The sequence below is a fragment of the Papio anubis genome, chromosome 11 (assembly GCF_008728515.1).
Source record: "Papio anubis isolate 15944 chromosome 11, Panubis1.0, whole genome shotgun sequence".
Classification (NCBI taxonomy): Eukaryota; Metazoa; Chordata; class Mammalia; order Primates; family Cercopithecidae; genus Papio; species Papio anubis.
The window spans coordinates 63,858,268-63,879,670 of NC_044986.1; the positions used below are offsets into that span (position 1 = coordinate 63,858,268).

The 21,403-nt window shown below is 36.2% G+C and overlaps 1 protein-coding gene across 6 annotated transcripts in view; it reads right to left on the bottom strand.

Annotated features, from left to right (window-relative positions):
• CTNNA3 (catenin alpha 3) overlaps positions 1-21,403 on the bottom strand; it is a 1,832,183-nt gene that overhangs the window by 1,771,338 nt on the left and 39,442 nt on the right. The window contains exon 1 of one of the 6 annotated variants that reach the window (XM_009214842.4): positions 13,262-13,304. The exons of 2 other annotated variants lie outside the window; for them this stretch is intronic. Coding sequence is in view for 1 of the 4 variants with exons in the window: in XM_017944530.3 (XP_017800019.3) it covers positions 5,156-5,453 (298 nt within the window). In the remaining 3 variants the exon portion in view is untranslated. Of the gene's footprint in view, positions 1-5,155; positions 6,840-13,261; positions 13,305-21,403 lie in introns of those variants that run through there. 3 more of the 6 variants (XM_017944529.3, XM_017944530.3, XM_017944531.3) reach the window with 3 other exon arrangements.

Sequence of the window (21,403 nt, forward strand, 5' to 3'; positions counted from 1 at the left end):
GACTGAGAATACATTTGGGGACATGGTGGGCAGACTAGCAATTTGCTGTGGAATTACACAGCAAAAAAAAGATGGAAAAGCCACAAACACTCATCTTTCATAGCAAGAGATCAATAGATACTATTTGAGGTTGAATGCAATTTCTCATTCACGGAAAAATATGTAAATTTAACCATGTAAAAAGCCTCCCAACCTCATTCATAATAAGACAGATGAGAATTAAAATACATTGAGATATTCTTTCTCACCTTTCAGATTGGCAAATACCAAAATTTTGGTAACGAACTCTGTTAGTAAGGCTGCAAAAAAAACAAATACTCTTATACCTTGCTTCTGGATATTTAAAATGTTATCCCTATGGAGGGCAAATATGCAATACATGTACATGTATATGTATATGTAAGAATTTAAACTTTGACCCAGCAATTCAGTTTTTAGGAATTTACCTCAAATATAAAAATAAAAAGTGATGTATGCCCAAAGCAATTAATTGCAGCAAAGACAGAGAAAAGGAAGAAAGAAAGAGAAAAAGGAGGGAGGGAGGGAGGGAGGGAGGGAGGGAGGGAAGGAGGGAAGGAGGGAAGGAAGGAGGGAAGGAAGGAAGGAAGGAAGGAAGGAAGGAAGGAAGGAAGGAAGGAGGGAAGGAAAGGAGGGAGGGAGGGAGGGAGGAATGTTGGCCCTTTCTTCACATCACGTACAAAAACTTACTTGAAATGGATCATAGAGCTGAAGGTAGGAACTAAAGGTATTAAACTTCTAGAAGAAAACATAGGAAAAAAAATCATTGCAACCTTGGCAAAGTTTTCTTAGCTGCAACACCAAAAGCATGATCCATAAAGGAAAAAGTTGATAAACTGGACTTCATGAAAATTCAAACTTTGTGAAAACACAAACCATAGACGGGGACAAAGTATTTTGAAAATCTACATATGACAAAGGTCTTGTATCCAGGAAATATAAAGAACACTTAGAACTCAATAATTAAATGAAAAACAACTCAACTCTTTAAATGGGCAAAAAAAAAAAAAAATTGAAAAGACATCTTAACAAAGAAAATACATAGAGGGTAAATAAGCACATGAAAAATGTTCAACATCATTAGTCACTAGAGAAATGAAATTAAAGCCAAAATATGTACTCCTCCACACATGCTAGAATGGCTAAAATCTGAAAGATTATAATAAATACTAGAGCTAGCAAAGATGAGAAACAACTGGAAATCTCACACATTGCTAGCGAAAACGTAAACTGGTACAGTCACTTACAGAAAAAAGCTCGGGGCCGGGCGCGGTGGCTCACGCCTGTAATCCCAGCACTTTGGGAGGCCGAGGCGGGCGGATCACAAGGTCAGGATATCGAGACCATCCTGGCTAACTGTGAAACCTCGACTCCACTAAAAATACAAAAAATTAGCCGGGCGTGGTGCGGGCGCCTGTAGTCCCAGTTACTCAGGAAGCTGAGGCAGGAGAATGACGTAAACCCGGGAGGCGGAGCTTGCGGTGAGCCGTGATCGCACCACTGCACTCCGGCCTGGGTGACAGAGCGAGACTCCGTCTCAAAAAAACAAAAAAAAAGCTTGGACGTTTCTTATAAAGTTAAACATATACCCATTCTATAACTCAGCAATTCCACTCCTTAAGTATTTAGCCAAGAGAAATAAACACTTATGTCCACATAGATACCTGTATGTAAACATTCATGGTGGCCTTATTCATAAGACAGTCATACCCCCGAATCCTTGGAGGATATGTTCCAAGACCCCCAGTGGATGCTTGAAACCTGGGATAGTACCAAACCCTATAAATACTATGTTTTTTCCTATTCAACACACATCTAATAAAGTTTATAAATTAGGCACACTAAGAGATTAACAACAATGACATCATAAAATAGAACAATTTTAGCAATATATTGCAATAAAAGTTATGTGAATGTGCTCACTAATTCTCTTTCTCAAAATATCTTATTTTGTGTAATATTTTTGAACCATGGGTAACTGAAACTGCTAAAAGTGAAACCATGGATAAGAAGGGGCTACTGTAGTCAGAAACTAGAAACAACTCAAATTTTCACCTACAAGTGAATGGATAAACAATTTGTGACACAAGCATACCATCACATGCTATGCAAGAAGAAAGAATGAAGCAAGTATACAGGCAACGATATGAACGAATATCAAAAGCATTTTGCTGAGTGAGAATCAGATATAAATAAGTACACACTATATGATTCCATTTATATAACATTTTTGAAAGGACAAAAATATAGGGACAGAAAACAGATTGCTAGTTGCCAGATGCCAACGGTTGATGTAATCAATTGACTGCAGAAGGGCACAAAGAAACTTTTTAGCATGTTGGGGATATTCTATTTGATTGTGGTGATGATGGTTCTATAACTGTATATGATTGTCAGATCTCATCAAACTGTAAACGTTAAAGGAGTGAATTTAATATGGTGTATAAAAATTATTTCTCGATAAATTTGACTTTTAAAAAATATCTTTTCTGTTCATCTGTTATCCACGTGGCACAGAAATATTTCTACATTATTTCATCCACTATATAATTATAAGTTTCCACTGATATCCTTTGGCTCCATGAGCTCTTTGTTAAGTTCTCTGAACTAATACTTTCAAAAGTTAATTCACTCTTTCTAAGTGTCTTGGCCCTTCTTGTACATCTGTCAATTTACAGTATTTGGTGCCTAAACCCTACCTAACTTCTTAATAGTATTCATTCCCAGGCTTCACACCTGTGTGTCCAGGTTATTCTCAATGTCATCCTGGACATCTGATCAGTTATTTGTTATATATTTAATTTATAATTTTTCTGGCAAGAACTCTAAGTCAACCTATCTATGTGTTTACAGTACAAAACTATAAAAACAAGAGCTTTCAGTATTTGTCTGTTTTTGTACTGCTTTAAAAACAAAATCATTTCTTTTTTTTTTTTTTTTTTTTTTTTTAAAGCTAGCTCTATTTTTTTTTTTGGACCCAAAAAAAAAAAAAAAAAAAAAAGCAATTGAATTGTTCTGTAGCTGGAGGCATGGGCAAGGGTAGTCCCCAGGCAGTAAACTCTCCCACGGGTGGGCTGAGGGGCTAGGGCTGAGCCTCAGGTGGGTCTCCTGTTTCCTGTGCTCCTCTGCACAACGTCCTCCCTCCTGGGATCTGGGGCAGTCGCAGGAGGGGCAGGCTGGGAGGGACTGCCGCAGCTGTTGACTTGGGCAGGACGTCAGAGGACTCAGACACCAGCTTCCCATCGCAGGTCTAGGTCTTCTTCACAACCACAGCCCTGGTGAATCATTTCTTATTGACCTTACTTTTAACAATGAATAAAAAAGAGCCAAGTGACTGTCCCTGGCTCATCATGATAATATCAGAAGACAACACTGAAAATCCTTAGCAAATTTTAACTACTACCCTCTTATCTCTTTTCAATACTGCTGTGTGACAGCAGCGAGTTTCTAAGTTAGTTCACTTAGACAAGCCCAGTTTAGTGAGTGCAAGGCCCAGAGTACCAGAGTCTTCAACATAGTAGGTGTCTTGCGAGTATTTGAAGATGAAAGTACATTAGAAAGTCCTGTCTCTGGTTTCCTTCTTTCTACTCAACAACTGTTTTTACCAGTTAGATCAATCCAGTTAATTTTGACCTTACAGAAGTTGAAATTCAAGTTAAATTTCCTGCTAGATTAAAAGGGTGAAAAGAAGGAAAGTAGCTAATCCCATTGACAACAATTTATTTTTTTAAAATACTAGGACTAGTATTCATATATTTATACAAAATTGCTAAATATATTTTATTTTAAACATTGTCTTGATCGTGTCTGTTCTAATATGTAGATATTTTATCTTATTTAGAACACTCCGGTTGTTTCCAAAAAACTAAGCTTCCTTTAATCTCTCTTCTGAACGAACCAAATTTTTTTCTGAACACTTGAGGCCACATTTATGTTCACATAAGTTAGTGTGTGGGTTAAAAGGGTAGCAGTTCTTCATTATTTTTCACCAAAACACAAGTGACATTTAAAGCGTATTTAATATTCACAATCTAATATATTCTCCTCATTCCAGAGCCACCGAGGTAAGAGGAGGCAACTGGTTTGCATGAAACTCCACCATAAGATTTCTGAAACCCTGTATTTTCTCTCTTACCAATCCATAATACACCACAGTTATTGTTGAGAATTGCTGCATTTATTTTATTGTGTTTTCTTACTCCTGGCTGTTTTATATCCCACACTTGTTTTCTTTCTTCTTTCACTCCACACTTAATTTATCCTATCTTGAATTTCATGCAGCCTTATAAACCACCTTAAATCCTTTCTCGAGCAAGGCAAGGAATAAATAAAGAGTCATTCTAGGTATCTGAAAAAGCAATCTTTTCTCATTTACCTTAGATAAAGCCTTACAACTTTAACTTCTTGCTGCCTCTTAGCTATGCTCTACCGTACTGAATATACAAGTATTGGAAATCATGAGTTTCTCCTTTTTTGCTTTACCAATTCTCTGTTTAAAAATATTTAAGTCTGCACACAGAAACTACAGGGAAAACAACTATGCACAACTTAAGTTTAAAAGCCCATAACAGCAATTAAATTGTTTGCACAAATAACCTACTTACTGTACAATTTTTGTGTCTAAAGTATGTAAAGTTTTGCGTGCCTTGCATACAGTTACTCAATCATTATAGTAATAGCTCAGTTACAGAGTAGGAGTTTTTAAATGAGCTGATGTAAGACTGCTATAGCTTGGGCATGGCACATGAGAAATTGTTTTAGTGCTATTTTTAAAACCACTAATAAACAGCAGACTCGAGCCTCTGCTCAATTGAATCTGCCTGAGTTGTGAAATTTAAAAATGTGTAAGAGAACCACACTTTTATCTAAATCTGAAATGCCTGCTAATATACTCGGAAAAGTAGACATTTAAAATTGGAGCTTTCATAAAATAGTCTAGAGTTTAGTGTTACTAAAAGGAAAATTAGTTATAAAAGTAAAAATTGTACAACATAATAGTTTCTATTCATCCCATTTTATAGAAATAATGTCCTTTCATTTCCCCCAAAGTTATCTAACCGAGCAACAGATAATCTATAATTACTAGGATTTGCCTTATAGCAAAGTTTGATTTTTAAAAGTTTGACACTCCACTCACCTACTGCAGGACAGAGTATTGCCCATATACAGATACTAAACCAATTGTCTAAGCAATTTCTTGTATTTAGAAATTCAGTGCCACTATCATGGCTCACAATTTGGCTTATGATGCATCTGTAAGCAAACAGCCTGACAAGCACCCTAGTGTATTTCAGGATGACTGACAGGACACAGTGGCCCAACCAAGAAGGGGGGATGGGTGCTCTTAAAGCAACATGCCAGTGAAGGGTAACATCAAACAGCAGAATCAGACCTGAAATTCTATTTTTCAGATTTACAACGACATAATAATACATTATCCACTATCAACTTGTAAATACAACTTGCATGGTCATTATGTACCCAAAACACTGTAAATCCCAAAGTAGAATTTTTGAGAATTTGTAAAAGTAGAAAGAAAAAATGTAAAACAGGCATGTTATATGATACTTCCCTGAAGTGATCAAGCTTTCAGGTTACTTAAGAATATGCCAGTTATTTTTAACAGAAATTAAATCAGGTTATCCACAGAAAAGCCATTATTTCTTTTCTTTATAATATCAATTTTTATTTTAGATTCAGGGAGTACTTGCACAGGTTTGTTATATGAGTACACTACATGATACTGAGGTTTAGGTTATGATTGATCCCATCACCCAGGAAGTAGGCCTAGTGCCCAATGGTGAGGTAAGAAAAGCAATTCTTATCTCACCTTCAGATATTTGTCAATAGCTCTTACAAAAGCAAGTCAGGAATAACTAATGAAGGTAATTTAAATATCTTTAATTAATCCGAATTGTTATTGAGGATAGGGGCCAGAGATTCATGTATTTTTCCCCCTACTGCATTCCTTCCCTATGACCTACTTCAAGATTAAAATATAGACCAAAAGATTAAGAAATTCCCATTATAGATATTTCTACATTAATTTCACTTTAGAAAACATTTAACTAACATATTGGCTTCATTCTTCACATTTACAATTTTTCCTATATTATTTCACAATACTCTGCACTGCTCAATCTTTATAATAGGGCAATCATCCATATTTTAAAAACAAAAAAGCCAAGTCACTCATTTTTAAACACAATCCCTCATTTAGCCAGTAGAGGGTATTATTAGATTCTGAAAGCCCACATATTGCACCCAATAACATGTATTTTTATACTTCAGCTAGGAACTGGGACACGTCATCTCGACTTTTCTTAGTAAATGCACTTGGAAATATCCCATTTTACTTTGCCCATATAAATTTGACTTTTAGAGCCCAGATTAATGTTTCTCATCTGTATCAGACTACCATTATTTCCTCCTCTATCTGCTCCATCAGCTGCATCCTCTGAAATAAAAGAAAAGCACTAGAAGACCAAGAAGCGGCAGAATTACCAAGAAGTAGCAGAACTGGGTTCAACCATCAGAAAGACTTTCCACAATCCTAAATTTTTCTGGGACAAACAAACAAACAACAATCTTACATAAAGATTCTAAACTCCATTAAAAAATCCAAAACAAATTCTGAAGAAAACAGAACTAAACTATAGGATAAAATCTCTCTTCAAAATCATATGATGTTTGCAACCTCTTTAACTCATATATTGTAATTGCCCTGTTTAATATTTGCTAAATTTTCATTATGTATTAGAAGCCACAGGCTAATTTTTAAAAATATATTTCCTGTTATTACAGCATTATTATATTTCTCATAAACATGCAGTATTATGACTAACAAAGTTCCCATATAATTTATAGGTTATTTATTTTATAACAACATTCAGTGTGGAAAGACATGGACAGCAATTTGCCTGATTTATTCTAAAAATAAAAATTTTACTATCTAATTAGCTAAAATCATTAACTCCCACAAATTTATCTTGGCTGAAGATAAAAAATATTCTGTTTCTTTGATGCTATTATATCACAAACATCACGTTAACTATGGCAAAAGTGAAAAAACAAGTTCAAAGAGCAACCTCTTTTTTCATGCTCTGATTTGCCACTAATGACACATCCTCTATGCTAAAGTACTAAATTTTCCAAAGAGAAAATAAATGTTAATTCTCTCCCTCAATTGTCATTCAAAATAAGAAATTACAGGTTCTTTTCCTTTAAAGGGGAATTCTGTTTCTAATAATAAAAACAAGCATTGGGTTCTCACTGAAAGAAACTGCTCTATAAGATCATTTCTCATACTCAAATGTGGTAGTTTCTTTCCTCATGTAATAACTAACAATAGCCATGTAAATATCACATTTTACATTTGGAAATAAAATAGATCCCTCTTAACTATATTCTTTCATGAAATTTTATATCTTCAATTTTCTAAACAGATATATTCGCTATAATATAAAATAGATACCTGGGCTTTTTTCTCAAATTAACTTATAGGATAAGCCACTATTCAGAAGAAAACTGAAAAGTCAGTTTTGTCAGTAATTTGCTTATCCTTTTTGCCAATCATCCACACATTTTGGAATATGTATATAAATAATTTTGTTGTTGTTATTTCTAGTTACCCACTTAATTCTACTTTACTTTTCAACTCTGAGTTTGGTACCTGACACAGGCTCTCCTGAACTATGTCTCACTCAATGGTTTTCAGTTTCCCTAGGTGCCTTAAGAACCTACATCTAAAGGCCTTATTAGTCTCAATTCTATTTGTAGATTTAAAAAAAAATTAAGGATAATGCTTAGGGAGAGGGAGAGATTGAATAAGCAGTGAATAGATATGACTTACTTAAAATATTCCTTTTTACTTTTAGCAAAAATACCTCCATACACTATATGCTCTATCTGAATTTTCAATATATTTTATATATACAGTAGTCCCCCCTTATAGACAACGTATGTGTTCCAAGACCCATAGTGAATTCTGGAAACCACAGATAGTTCTGAACCCTATATATGTTTTTCCTATACCTACAAACTGTGATAAACCTTAATTTATAAATTAGGCAAGAAATTAACAATAATAATTATAAAATAGAGCAATTATAACAATATGCCTGCATCAGAACTCTTGCACTTTGGGGCCAGACTGTGACAGTCCATTTGAAAATCTAGATGGCCTCTAGGAATGACTAATGGGCAGGTAGCATATACAGCAGGACATGCTGGACAAAAAGATGATTCGTGTCCTGATTGAGATATAACAGAAAAGCACAAGATCTCATTGTGCTACTCAGAATGTACACATTTACAACTTGTGGATTGGTTATTTCTGGAATTTCCATTTCATATTTTCAGACCAGGGTTGACCTTGGGTATCCAATACCACAGAAAATGCAGCCACAGATAAGAGGCCTACTGTGTGTGTGTGTGTTGTTTTTTTTGTTTTGTTTTGTTTGAGATGGAGTCTCACACTGTCGCCCGGGCTGGAGTGCAATGGCACGATCTCGGCTCACTGCAACCTCCGCCTCCCAGGTTCAAGTGATTCTCTTGCCTCAGCCTCCCAAGTAGCTGGGATTACAGGCACTCGCCACCACGCCCGGCTAATTTTTTGTATTTTTAATAGAGACGGGGTTTCACTATGTTAGCCAGGCTGGTCTCGAACTCCTGACCTTGTGATCTGCCCGCCTCGACCTCCCAAAGTGACTACTGTATTTCATTTATCTTCAAAACAACTTATTACTCCCCTAAATTACTTCAGTGGGCTCTTAGAATGTAATATTGACACCAATTGACAGGTATAGTGCAAGCTCAGACTCTGACATAGGTTAGGTATGCTAAGTTTGAGGTGCAGTGGCATATGCAAATCGTTATGTCCCATGAGCAACTGGAAATGCAGAATCCATGAACTTTGGAGAAAAATTATGCCTACAGATACAGATATAGTAACCTGTCCATCCATGTTACACTCTAATCCATAAGAGTAGATGAGCTCTTCCAAGATTAATTATAGAAGGAATAAGGCAGCCACCTTACAAAACAAATACAGTGAAGAATATGATGAGAAGAAATGTCATAATAAGAATAGTAAGAAATGCAAAACAAACTGGGTTCAAATTCAAACTCACTTTACCCTCTTTGGCCTCATCCACAATGACCCCAATTTACCCTGTTTTCCTGATGTAAAATGAGACCTATAAAACTTCTATGAAGAGTAATTACTTATAAAATTGCACACAGAATATAATGGAATGCTAATTACCATGCCAAATAATTCATTTATCAATTATTGTTATTTTGTGGAAAGATACTTTTCTTTTTGTGAAATTCTGCTTTTCAAAACCAAAATGCCATTGAATTTTAGAGGGCTGCTGTGAAACACATCAAATAGATTGCCCCTCTGATTTTTAAATGGATAAAAACAATTATGTCCACACAGCTTTATTTAGTAAATTGAATCCATGTCACCAATGGAAGTCATCTATTCCATCCATGAAAATAATTTATAATTGGATAGCAAGAAAACATGGTACTAAAATGTAAGTATGTTTAGAGCTTCTTCCAAAGTTGTGACATGTTTAATAGGGAAAATTAAAGGGACATTAACACATATTAATAAATTGAGTATTTTTTTTTGGAAGAGTGGGTATAGGATGGTTAAAGATAGAATACTGAACTAAACACAAACAAATGACAATAAGTAAAAATAGAAACCTCTGTGTCTTGTTCCCACATAAGACTTATGGAGTTGTGCCAACCTGCTTCATTCCAGAGCAGAGAGTCACTCAGTCACTGAGGCTATATTAGAAAGAGAGAAAGGAAATCCTTTTCTCCCACACTCTCCGTTTCCAAAGATAATAACAGAAAACTAGAGAGTGATGGATTTCACTACTAAGCAGCCATGTCTATTTTACTCATGTCTTTCATTGACTCTCTAAGTCTAGTCTACTGATTTTGCACAATAGAACAAAAGAAATATATGCACAAAAACAAATAAAATCAATTTTGCAAAACTTGTAATATCCCTAAATTTTCCAAAATATAACTGCTGTAGTCACTAAATTAAAACTATAACATCATTGCTATTAGGTCATCAATTGTATTCAAAAGAATGAAGCCTATCACAGAGAAAGGTAAAATAATTAAATTCAGTCATAGAGCCAATGAATCACACTTCTTTTACTTCAAATGATAACCCTGCCAAATCAAACAGTCTGAGTAACCCCCACACACACATCCCAAGCCAATCCAATCCACTTTTTTCCCCCCTGGGTCTTGGGTGCACAGAATCAGACTAACATCAGTCACAGTCACAGTCCTCACTGGTGGACTAGTCACATGAAAAGTCACAGTCCTCACTGGTGGACTAGTCCATGAAAAGCCTGTTTTATTTTTTGTTTTCATAGTCTATATTCCCTGTCCTCAGTTCTGTTCCCCTGTCTGCTTCTTATGGTAGTTAATGGGTACATTTCCAATTAAACTTCCATAACTTTTTTTACATACTCTATATATGTCTACAAGAATATATAACTTTATGTGTATGGATGTTTAACTTTACACAAATAATATTGTATTTCCCATCTCTTTCTGCTTCTCTCTCTCTCTCTCTTTCTTTCTCTCTCTCTCTCTCTGTTTCATTGTGTGGTGTTTTGTTTTGTTTTGTTTGGTCTTTCTATGTTGGACTATAAAGATGTAAACACTGAACGTTTGCTCACTCAGCACATAGTCCCAACCTTGTTCTCCCTTATGTTTCACTGCTATGGAAGCAGGACATTTGATTTCCCAGCCTTCTTTGCAACTCAGAATGGCATGTGAAAGAATTCTGGCCAATGAGACGGTAAGCTTTTGCTGTCCCTATCAAAAGGACATCAGCGCCCTTGCCATGCCTTCCTTAACCTGACTGTGGTAAGGTGCCTAGAAATAAAACAATCTTACTGCAAAGCTGAAGAGGAAGGATGACAGAGCAGAACTATAGAAAGAACTTGGGCCTTGGATGACATCCATTATTAACTTCTTACCTCCAGACTTCTTATTTGATAAAAATGAGTTCCTAACTAATATAATAGATTTAGTTTGTTCCTTTATTTTCCATTGTATAGCATTTTGTCACATGCGTTTATAACTATATTTTGTGTCCATATCACTAATCAAGCACATTTCGGTAACAGCCACCTCTTTGCTATAGGAAACAATGCTGTAATAAACATTCTCATACATGTCTCTTTGTGTGCCTATGCAAGAGTCCATTCTGTTATAGGCTATTTTGTATCTCCTCAAAATTCCTGTGTTGAAGTCCTAAGCCCTAGTACCTCACTCAGAATACGACTGTATTTGGAGATAGGTCCGTTAAAGAGGTGATTAGGTTAAAATGAGGCTGTCAGGATGGACCCTAATTTAATCTTACTGGTGTCCTTATAAGAAGAGGAAATTAGGACACAGAGAAGAAAGGACATCAGGAATGTGCACATAGAGGGGTGACCATGTGAGGAAGGTGGTCATCTGCAAGCCAAGGAAAGAGGCCTCAGAAGAAACCGAACCTGCCAACACCTTGATCTTGGACTTATAGCCTCCAGAATTGTGGAAAAATAAATTTCTCTTGCTTGAAGATCCCAGTCTGTGGTATTTTACTCTGGCAGTCCTAGCAAACTAATACAATTCAGAAGTAGAATTTCTGGGTCAGAATGTGAGTATTCAATTTCAATAAATATTGTCAAATTGGTCTCCAAAACACACCACCAGCAGAGAATGTAGGTTCACATGTCCCTACCTCCTCACCAACACAAGATATTACATGACATTTTAACTCCCACCAACATGGGACATGCAAAGCAGATATTACTATTTTGATTTGCACTTCTGATTACCAGTGTAAATGCTAATCTCTTTTTAGTTGATTAGTCAGCCATTCAAATATCCTTTCTATAAATTCCTTACTTGTATTCTTCACCTATTTTTCTCCTAGGTTGCCTGTTCATTTCCTTACTTATTTCAAAGAATTCCCTATATATTGAAAATGTAATCTTTTGTCAGTAATATTCCTTGAAAATATCCTCTCCCTCCTTCGTAGGTCCCTCTTTGTCTAGGATACCTTCCCTTGAACATTCTACCATCTGTAGATGAAAGTTTCATTTTCTTCATAGCCTTACACATTCCAGGTTATTGCCATACATTAATATTTACCAATTTAATGAGTATGATAAAGTATCCTATGTTGTTTTAATGTGTCTTTACCCAGTAACTAGTGAAGAAAACTAAGTTTCTTTTGACTTATTTATGGGTCATTCTAATTTTCTTTTCTGTGAATTACCTTTTCACATACCATTGACCCTATTGGATTGCTCCTTTTTTGATTGTTTATCTCTTCCTTATTAATTTTTTGGAGTTTTTAATAAAATCTTACGATAAATGACTTTTGTTAAATGGTGTATGAGTCAACTATTTTGACAATAACACCATATAAAAAAACCACCACTGAGGTTTAGAACTCAGTGGCCTAAGAAAACGTTTATTCTTTCTTGTGGATTTTCAGGTTGGCTAAAGATTGGCTAATTCAGAATGGACCTGGCTTAGCTTGCCCCAAGCTATAGTTTTAGGATCCAGATCTGCTCCACATTTTTCTCATCCTCCTTGGACAAGTAGGCCACTTGGAGCATATTCTTCTCATGAACAGAAACACAAGATGGGCAAATGGAAACATTCAGTACCTCTTAAGGTGAAGGCTCCAAGTTGGCACTCTGCCTTTTCTGCCCACATTCTAATGGGCAAAGCAAGTCATATGGCCAAGTCTAACTTTTCTGCCCACATTCCAATAGGCAAAGCAAGTCATATGGCCAAGTCTAATATTAATGGAGCAGGGAAATACACTCTGCCTCTAGTAGGAAGAATTGCAAAGTCACATGGCAAAGGGGATGGATATAGGGAGCCAGAGGATTGGGATACCATGTGATCCACTTTATATGGATGAATGTAAACATACCCTGTCAATTGGTAGTTTTTGTTTCTTTTTATTGTTTTTTCAGTCTTTCAATTAATTAATTTTTGCGTTAATGTAATAATTTCAGTATTTTACTTTATGGCTATGTTTTGAGTGTCTTATTTAAGAAATTATGTCCAGGCCATGCACAGTGGCTCACGCCTGTAATCCCAACACTTTGGGAGGCTGAGGTGGGTGGATCACAAGGTCAGGAGATAGAGACCATCCTGGCTAACACGGTGAAATCCCGTCTCTACTAAAACTTACAAAAAATTAGCCGGGCGCGGTGGTGGGTGCCTGTAGTTCCAGCTACTCAGGAGACTGAGGCAGGAGAATGGCGTGAACCCGGGAGGCGGAGCTTGCAATGAGCCGAGATCGCGCCACTGCACTCCAGCCTGGGCGACAGAGCAAGATTCCGTCTAAAAAAAAAAAAAGAAAGAAAGAAATTATGTCCTATCCTAAGATCATAAATAATTTTCCTCTAGAATGCAATCATAGGGATCAATAACCAATATATTTTGAATTAACATATGCCTAAATGTAAGATTATATCATATAAACTAAAGGCTGAGGTACCTAAGTTAAGTAATCAAAGTTAAAAATATTTACCCAAGGATGACTACTTATTTCAGGTAAATTTTTGAGCTTGGTCTTTAAAATATATTAATGATACAGGCTGGCAGAGAAGAGAAAGACCCAGGAATTAAAAGAAATCACAAAACTTGATTGTCTTTTATAAACAGATCTTTATTAATTTAAGCAATATAGGTATATTCAAAAATGCAAAGCACAAGAACACAGAAAAATATATACAGTCTTCTGAGGTCATGCCATTGGAAAAGGAAAAAAGAAACTTTCACAGAACTGAACAATTATAAAATGATATATGTTATGATGTCATATTTGTAAAATATATGTGTATATATGGTAATAGCAGGGTCGACTTCAACAGTTTTGGGTAAAAATGAGGTCATTCCTATTAATTTTTCAAGCTAAAATCACTTCCCAGTTGCCAGACTGGCAGGGAATCCAGTATCTCTCTTGTCTCTCAAATTGTTCAGGAACTCTGGGGGTGTCTCCATTCACATGCCACAAAGAAAGAAAACCAGAGACGTGGATTAGAATACAAGTGGGCTCTGTTGAAGGATGCTGGTGTTCTGTTCCTGGCACACAGTTTACTGATGGAAGCTGACTCCCCATAGTCCAGTGAGACCCTTTCTCCTGCTGCACTCTTGCTGTTGCTGCTGTGGATCCTGTGAGAGGTCACAATGATTTAAGACAAGCATACTATTCCTGCATATGTATGGCACAGAACCCATGCCTTCAACGTTTTAATTTACCAAGCCTAGTGACTGAGTCAGGAGGACCTTCCAGTCAGTTACACATGTGCCAGAAACAAACCCCTCTAGGGTAACATAGGCCACGAGGGGGGTTCTAGTTTAAGGGTCTTTGGTGTTCTTTCTCACTAGCAAATTTTAATCAGGACTAATTTGATGCAGGGGTCAGGGGAACTCTTCCTAACAACAGATACATTGTAAAAGGAAAGAGTCCAGGTCTGCAGTCTTCTCATGTTTGAAGGCTCCCAGACTCTACAAATTTCTTCCAGTCTCCCCAGTGTTGACCAGCGCTGCAGCTGAAATAAGACTAGAAAGGGCAAGCTTTGTCAAGTTAGAAAAAGACCCTTTTACACTAGTATCAGAGACACAAAAGGATAAGGATCTCATTGATAATTTCCAAACACTGGAGGAAATTTTCCCTTACCTTAAGGTTCACAGATAAAATATGAAATGCCCACTTTGAATTTCAGATAAACAAAGAATAATTTTCTGGCATAAGTATGTCCTATGCATTATTTGGGACATACTTACACACACACGCCTGCACACACACACATATTTGTTGTTTCCTTAAAATTTAAATCAAGAGTGTGTCCTGTATTTTTATTTACTAAATCTGGTCACTTTACCTTATCTACTTCACGAATTACAAATGGAGGAAAAAGGGAGCTGAAACTCACTTGTGCCTAAATTTTCAACAGCACAGAGTCAGACCCTCACATCTCAGCCATGTAGCCTCACATCCTATCAAAGACTTGGGGCTGACACAACCAATCAAAAAGTCAGCTTGCACTCCCTTACTTCAAAGAAGCTGCTTTTCAGGTAGCCAGAGGTGTTTCCTAGCCACCTCCTAGCAACACATTTCTAACTACACTCAGCCAGAAGACTTTGAGTCCCAGAAATGCAGCACAGGATGAGAGAGGATAAGGAAAGAATGACATATTGTACTCTGGTATGAGAAAGCCCCAACAGAGAAGGCAGACACAAGAAAAATGCAGGCAAAAGGGTGCTCTGGAGATTAGGTTTTATGTATCTCTTTTAGAAAGGTGAATCGAATTGCTTCAAATTATCTCGGGTTAAATTCACCTCCAAGTAGAGGAACAAATAATACAAATAAGAAAAGAGTTGCCCCAATGGAAATGTACCTCATGTAGCCCAGAAACTTAACAAGATACTTGGCCTTCACTTTTACGATTTGAGAGAATAATTCTGTAGAATCAAAACTAATAGTGATGGAGCTCAAAGGCTACACATACCTCATTTATGACAAACACCAGGACTAAATATAAATCTTAAGCATTTCAAAAATAATAGAAAAAAAACCAAATTTAAAAATTGTGTAACACAAAAGAGGAAGACGCTTTCTTAAAGATGTAAGGGAAAATTATCTCCAAGACAAAAGAAAATTTAGAATACATCTCTTCTGTGTTCTCGGTGAAATACCCAAAAATATAAATTCTAGGAAAGAAGTCACGGAAAGGCTAAAAAGAAAAGAAAGTTGACTGAAGTGACAGGTCAAGATAAAAAGAGACCTGGCAAAGATTTAAACATCCAAGAATTTGGCAAAAGCAAAAGACAATAAAGTAATTAAAATCTGAAGCATTCCTCTCCTTTATCTCCTGCCTCTCTACCAGCAGAGGGCAAAAGAAGCAAAGAATGGAACTGCTACCCTGGATTTAAGTATTACCAACAAAGAATGATACGTTAGAGAAGTGAAAGTGACAGGAACCTTGGGGAAAATTGAACATAGAGTTCATTACAGTGAAGAAAGAAAACACAAAGCAAAGTAAGACAAGTATCTTAGACTGCTTAGCAGTTGAGAGAAAATAGAAGAATGTCCCAGAGCCACAGACTTTAAATGAAAAATAGGTCAAAAAACTTAAGCCATTACTACATCACACAGATGGCATACAAGGAGCTTTCTAAAAAGCTGAGATGTTTAAAGAACACACAAAAGAAGAAGGAAGAGGGTAAAGGTTAGGAAGAACACATCATTGTAGTATTGGTCTGTTAGAAAAGTGGTGTAACCCTAGGATGAGCGAAGACTTAAACAACACAAAAACTTTTACAGTTGTGTTTGAGGATGGAAGGACAAAAAAGGTACAAGTCCCCTCCTCCCCCAGGCAGATTTCATATTAACAAGCAATAGAGAGAAAACAAAATGACAACATTTTTACTTTGCTTTCATCTTGTCTCCCAAGGAGAATGGTCTTCAAAATGAAAAGATTGTACCAACAATATGGAGAGGAAATTGATAAACAAGAAAGGAGAAAAGATAGCAAGAGAATGCTTAACAATTTAGATAAATGCCCATTGCTGGGTATATTCTATTAAAGTAGGGTTTCTCATCTTCAGTACTATTGACATTTGAGGCTGGATAACTCTTTATGGTGCGGGGCTTTCCTGTGTGTTGTAAAATGTTTAGCAGCATCCGTGGCCTCTACCCACTAGATGCCAAAACAACCTGCCCCCCAGTTATGACAGCCAAAAATGTCTCCAGACATTGCCAAATGTCCTCTGGGAAGCAAAAGCACCCTGAGTTGAGAACCAGTATTTTACAGGGCACTGAAAAACACGTACATATTATCACAGAATTCTTGCTGGCATTTGGCATAATAATGGAAAATGAGAGTGGTAACAGCATATTGGGAATTGACAAATGTTTTCCATATATCAGAAAAGTAGAATTTAAAAAGTAAAACCAAATTCTACCTTGGTCTCTAGAAAAGTATAAAAATATTATTAATTAGAAAAGAGAACAATGATGTTTTGCTACCTTGGTATATGTTCATTAAGAGCCACTCATACTAAACTAACTTAATTTTCTTCTTTTCGTTTTTTAAAAAAAATCATTGCTAAAAAGATAAAATTGGTATTTTGTGAAATATTCTTTGCCAAGGTAAAGAAATGTGAGCTATCTCATACACTGTTGGTCAAAGTGAATATTGGTAAAATCTCTGTGAAAAGCATGCTGGCAGTATCCATAAAATTTTATATGCACAAATTCTTGAACAAAGTAATGCCACTTCTAGGGATCTGAACATATGTACAAAGATGTATATCACAAACTGCAGAATTGTTTGTAGCAACAAAAGGGAGAAACAACCTAAATGTGCATCAGTAACGGACTAGTTAAATAAACTGTCATATATTCTTTCATTGGTGTGACTTGTAATTATTATTAGAGGGTCAGAAAAGCCTTAAAAAATACATAGAGTCTAACTGGACATCAGTTGAGTAACAGTAGGAGAGATACTATAAATATTTAACAACCAGCATGGCTCAGGCCCCAAGCAATCAGAGCTTAACCTGGAGCTGTCCTGGAAGCCTCATCCTTTACCAAGTGTTTACCTTTCAGTTGCAGGGTCTAGGAAAGGTCCAGGGGGTCTCAAGCAGAGGTAAAGTGAAAGAAAATCACTAGTAAGGGTAAGGAAGAAGTACAAAAACATTTCATATTTTAACAATTTGTATGGCCTCACTAGGGAATATCAGTCCTTACTAACAGATAAAACAACATTAAAATAATTCAGAATAACATGGAGCAATAAATTGACTGACTGAAATAGAACCCAGATTTCACCAACCAAACATGGCTTGGGTGAGATTTTAGAAGGTCACAGGAATCAGATCCTTCCAGGAAAGCTGTGATGGGGCTTCCAGTGTCCAACCCAAAAGCACCAAATGGTAGAAACCAGTACTTCCGTATCACTGTCCAATCATCCCAGCTGCATTGTTTTTGACTGTTTCTCTGGCTTTCCTGGAGAATCTATGAACTGCCTAATGTCATTTATGAAACTCTTGTTGCTTAAACCAGCTAAAGTAGAGTTTAGTTATAATCAAAAACCCTGGCTAAGATACCCTTTACTTAAATAAATGTACATATATAACTTTTGTATTTTAAAAAAGTTAATTTTTATAAATGACATTTTAAAAGCATATGTGGGCAGATTAGTTACAGATCTGAGGAAACACCTGGTTGAAGAAATAAATCCAAAAGAGCAGTATAGAGATCTAGATCCCAAAAGCCCATCTGAATATTAGCTGTGTATCAACCACCAGAGAGGCACTTCTTAAAAATACAAATGTGGACCCAAATCAACGGCTCACTTTCTTACAAGTAATAACTAATTTTAAAATATGATGGAAGGGAAGAGATCATTTATGATACCAATCGAAATTTTTTAAATACTGATATGAACACAACTTTAAAACTCTACTGAGGGTCATAAAAGAAGAATTACGTAAACTAAAAAGTGATGTATAGGCAAATTGAATATTACAAAAGTGTTAATTCTCCCTGTTGAATGTCCACAGACCACATGAGAACTTGATAAAATGTTAAAATCCATCTAGAAATAAATATTATGTGATTACATCTAGGAAAATCCTGAAAGGACAGAAAAGAATATGGAAAAGGATTATTCCTTCCAGTTATTAAAACATATTATGAAATGAAGTTATTTAAAAAGTAGGGATTGGAAAAAATAGGAACAAATATTAATAGAAAAGGAAAGACAGCTGAGAAATGTACTCTAATATAAACTTAGCTTATGATAAATATGGCTTTTCAAATTATCAGGAAAAAGGGTGATTCTTAAATAAATTATAATGGATCAAATGAATAAACATTTAGGAGAAAAATTTAAAATAAAGCTTACTCCCTGCTCACTCTTTTGCCCAAATTCAATTACAGATGTAGCAAGAATTTTAAAGTTCTGAAAGTATGAACATATAAGTTTATGTATAATAAATTTAGAATAACTAAATGGAAATGTTTATGTATAATACATTTTTAAGTATGTACAATAAATTTATAATAATTAAGCAGAAAGCCCTTTCTAAGAAAAACTCAAAACCCAGAAGCTACAAAGGAAGAGGTTTAAAATTTTGACTACAAAAATATTTTGTTTTCTATATAATTCAAAAATAAAACAAAAGTCAAAAAATAAACAACAAATTATGGAGAAATACCTGGAACATATTAAACAGGCAAAAAGCTAATTTTCTTAATTTACTATGGTGGGATAAAAAGAACTCAGTCAGGCGTAGTGGCTCACGCCTGTAATCCCAGCACTCTGGGAGGTCGAGGCAGGTGGATCATGAGGTCACAAGACCAAGACCATCCTGGCTAACACGGTAAAACCCCATCTCCACTAAAAATTTAAAAAAAAAAAAATTTAGCCGGGCATGGTGGTGGGTGCCTGTAGTCCCAGCTATTCAGGAGGCTGAGGCAGGAGAATGGCGTGAACATGGGAGGTGGAGCTTGCAGTGAGCTGAGAAGGTGCCACTGCACTCTAGCCTGGGCGACAGAGTGAGACTCCACCTCAAAAAAAAAAAAAAAAAAAAAAAAAACTCAATAGAAAAAAATTGGGCGAGGATTTGTAAAGCCAATTTATGTAAAAAGAAGGGCAATGGGCTAACAAGTACTTAGAAATTGTTCAATTGTACTCATAATTAATTAAATGCAAATCAAATAAACCAAGATATTATTTTCACCAAGCAGCCAAAATTGAAATTTTTTGATATGGTATCATCTGTGCTGGTTAAGTATTGGGAACACAGGCTCTCAGTATACACTGTTGAAGGGGTGTAAACTGACATGAACTTCTTGAAGAGAAATATGACAAGATCTCTTAAATTATAAATTATGCATACTCTTCAATGACTTGAATATTTCCAATTAAATGTAATACTTATGAAATTTTAAAACAAACATTCCCATTGATACAGTAATTCCACTTCCATGAATATTTCCTAAGTATACACTCAAAAAGTACACCAGGATATATGAACAAGAATATTCATTGCACACAGCAACATGACAAAACAAACAAAAAATACTGAAAACTACAAACATGTCCATCCATTCAGAATAGGCTAAATAAATTCTGTTACATACATAGAGTGAAACACAACAAAGCTGCTGGAAATAATGAGGCAGTTCTATTAGAACTGCTATGCATCTGTCTTAACCAAATACAACTGTCTTAAGCAGGAAGAAGATACAAGATCAAGCTGCATAACGTTATGCCTTTTTTTCTTGACCCAAATTAGGGTTCTGTCAATTAGCAAGCAGAGGAGAATACATGGATATTTCATAGGCAACCAACAGTGTCTATCATAGACTATTTGATTCTTAAAAGTAAGATTCCTTTGTAATCCCACATTGGGAAAATAAAAACTGCAGAATCTAACAGAAAAGCAAGTTAATCCTGCAAATTCCCATGAAAACATGACCCATGAGCTTCAGCCCTGGACCAAGACAGAATCCAGGATCCCTTCTGGAGAATCTCAGAGAAGTTGGTTTATTTATTACTCTCTCTTCACCCCCATCCACAAAAACACACACATTAGAAAGGAAACATCAAGAAGACAGGGTCTATTTTTGGTTCACTGGTATTTATCCCCAGACTAAGAATTACGTCTGGCACACAAGTCATCTAGAATGAATGAATGAATTCCAAACCAACATTAGAGTAGACCCAGTGTAGCCCTTTGGCAATCCTGTCTCTCAGTTATTCTATGGGATCCTCAATGAGCTAACTCTGGGCCTCTTTGAACTGATGCCACCTCTAGAGGCCTCATCAACTGAGAATCGATAATTCATTTATTACCCAGTTAATTGTATACCTTCATCCCAATTCTCTGCCTTCATGCATATAGGTAAGCATGTGTCCAGAATTGGTTCCTTCCAGGTTCTTGGTCTCGCTGACTTCAAGAATGAAGCCATGGACCCTCACAATGAGTGTTACACTCTTAAAAATGTGTGTCCAGAGTTCGTTCCTTTAGATATTCAGATATGTCCGGAGTTTCTTCCTTCCGGTGGGTTCATGGTCTTGCTGACTTCAGGAGTGAAGCCACAGACCTTCGCAGTGAGTGTTACAGCTCTTAAAGGCTCCATGTCCAGAGTTGTTTGTTCCTCCCAGTGGGTTCATGGTCTCGCTGACTTCAGCAATGAAGCCACAAACCCTCGTGGTGAGTGTTACAGCTCATAAAGGTAATGCGAATCCAAAGAGTGAGCAGCAGCAAGATTTATGGGGAAGAGCAAAAGAACAAAGCTTCCACCGTGTGG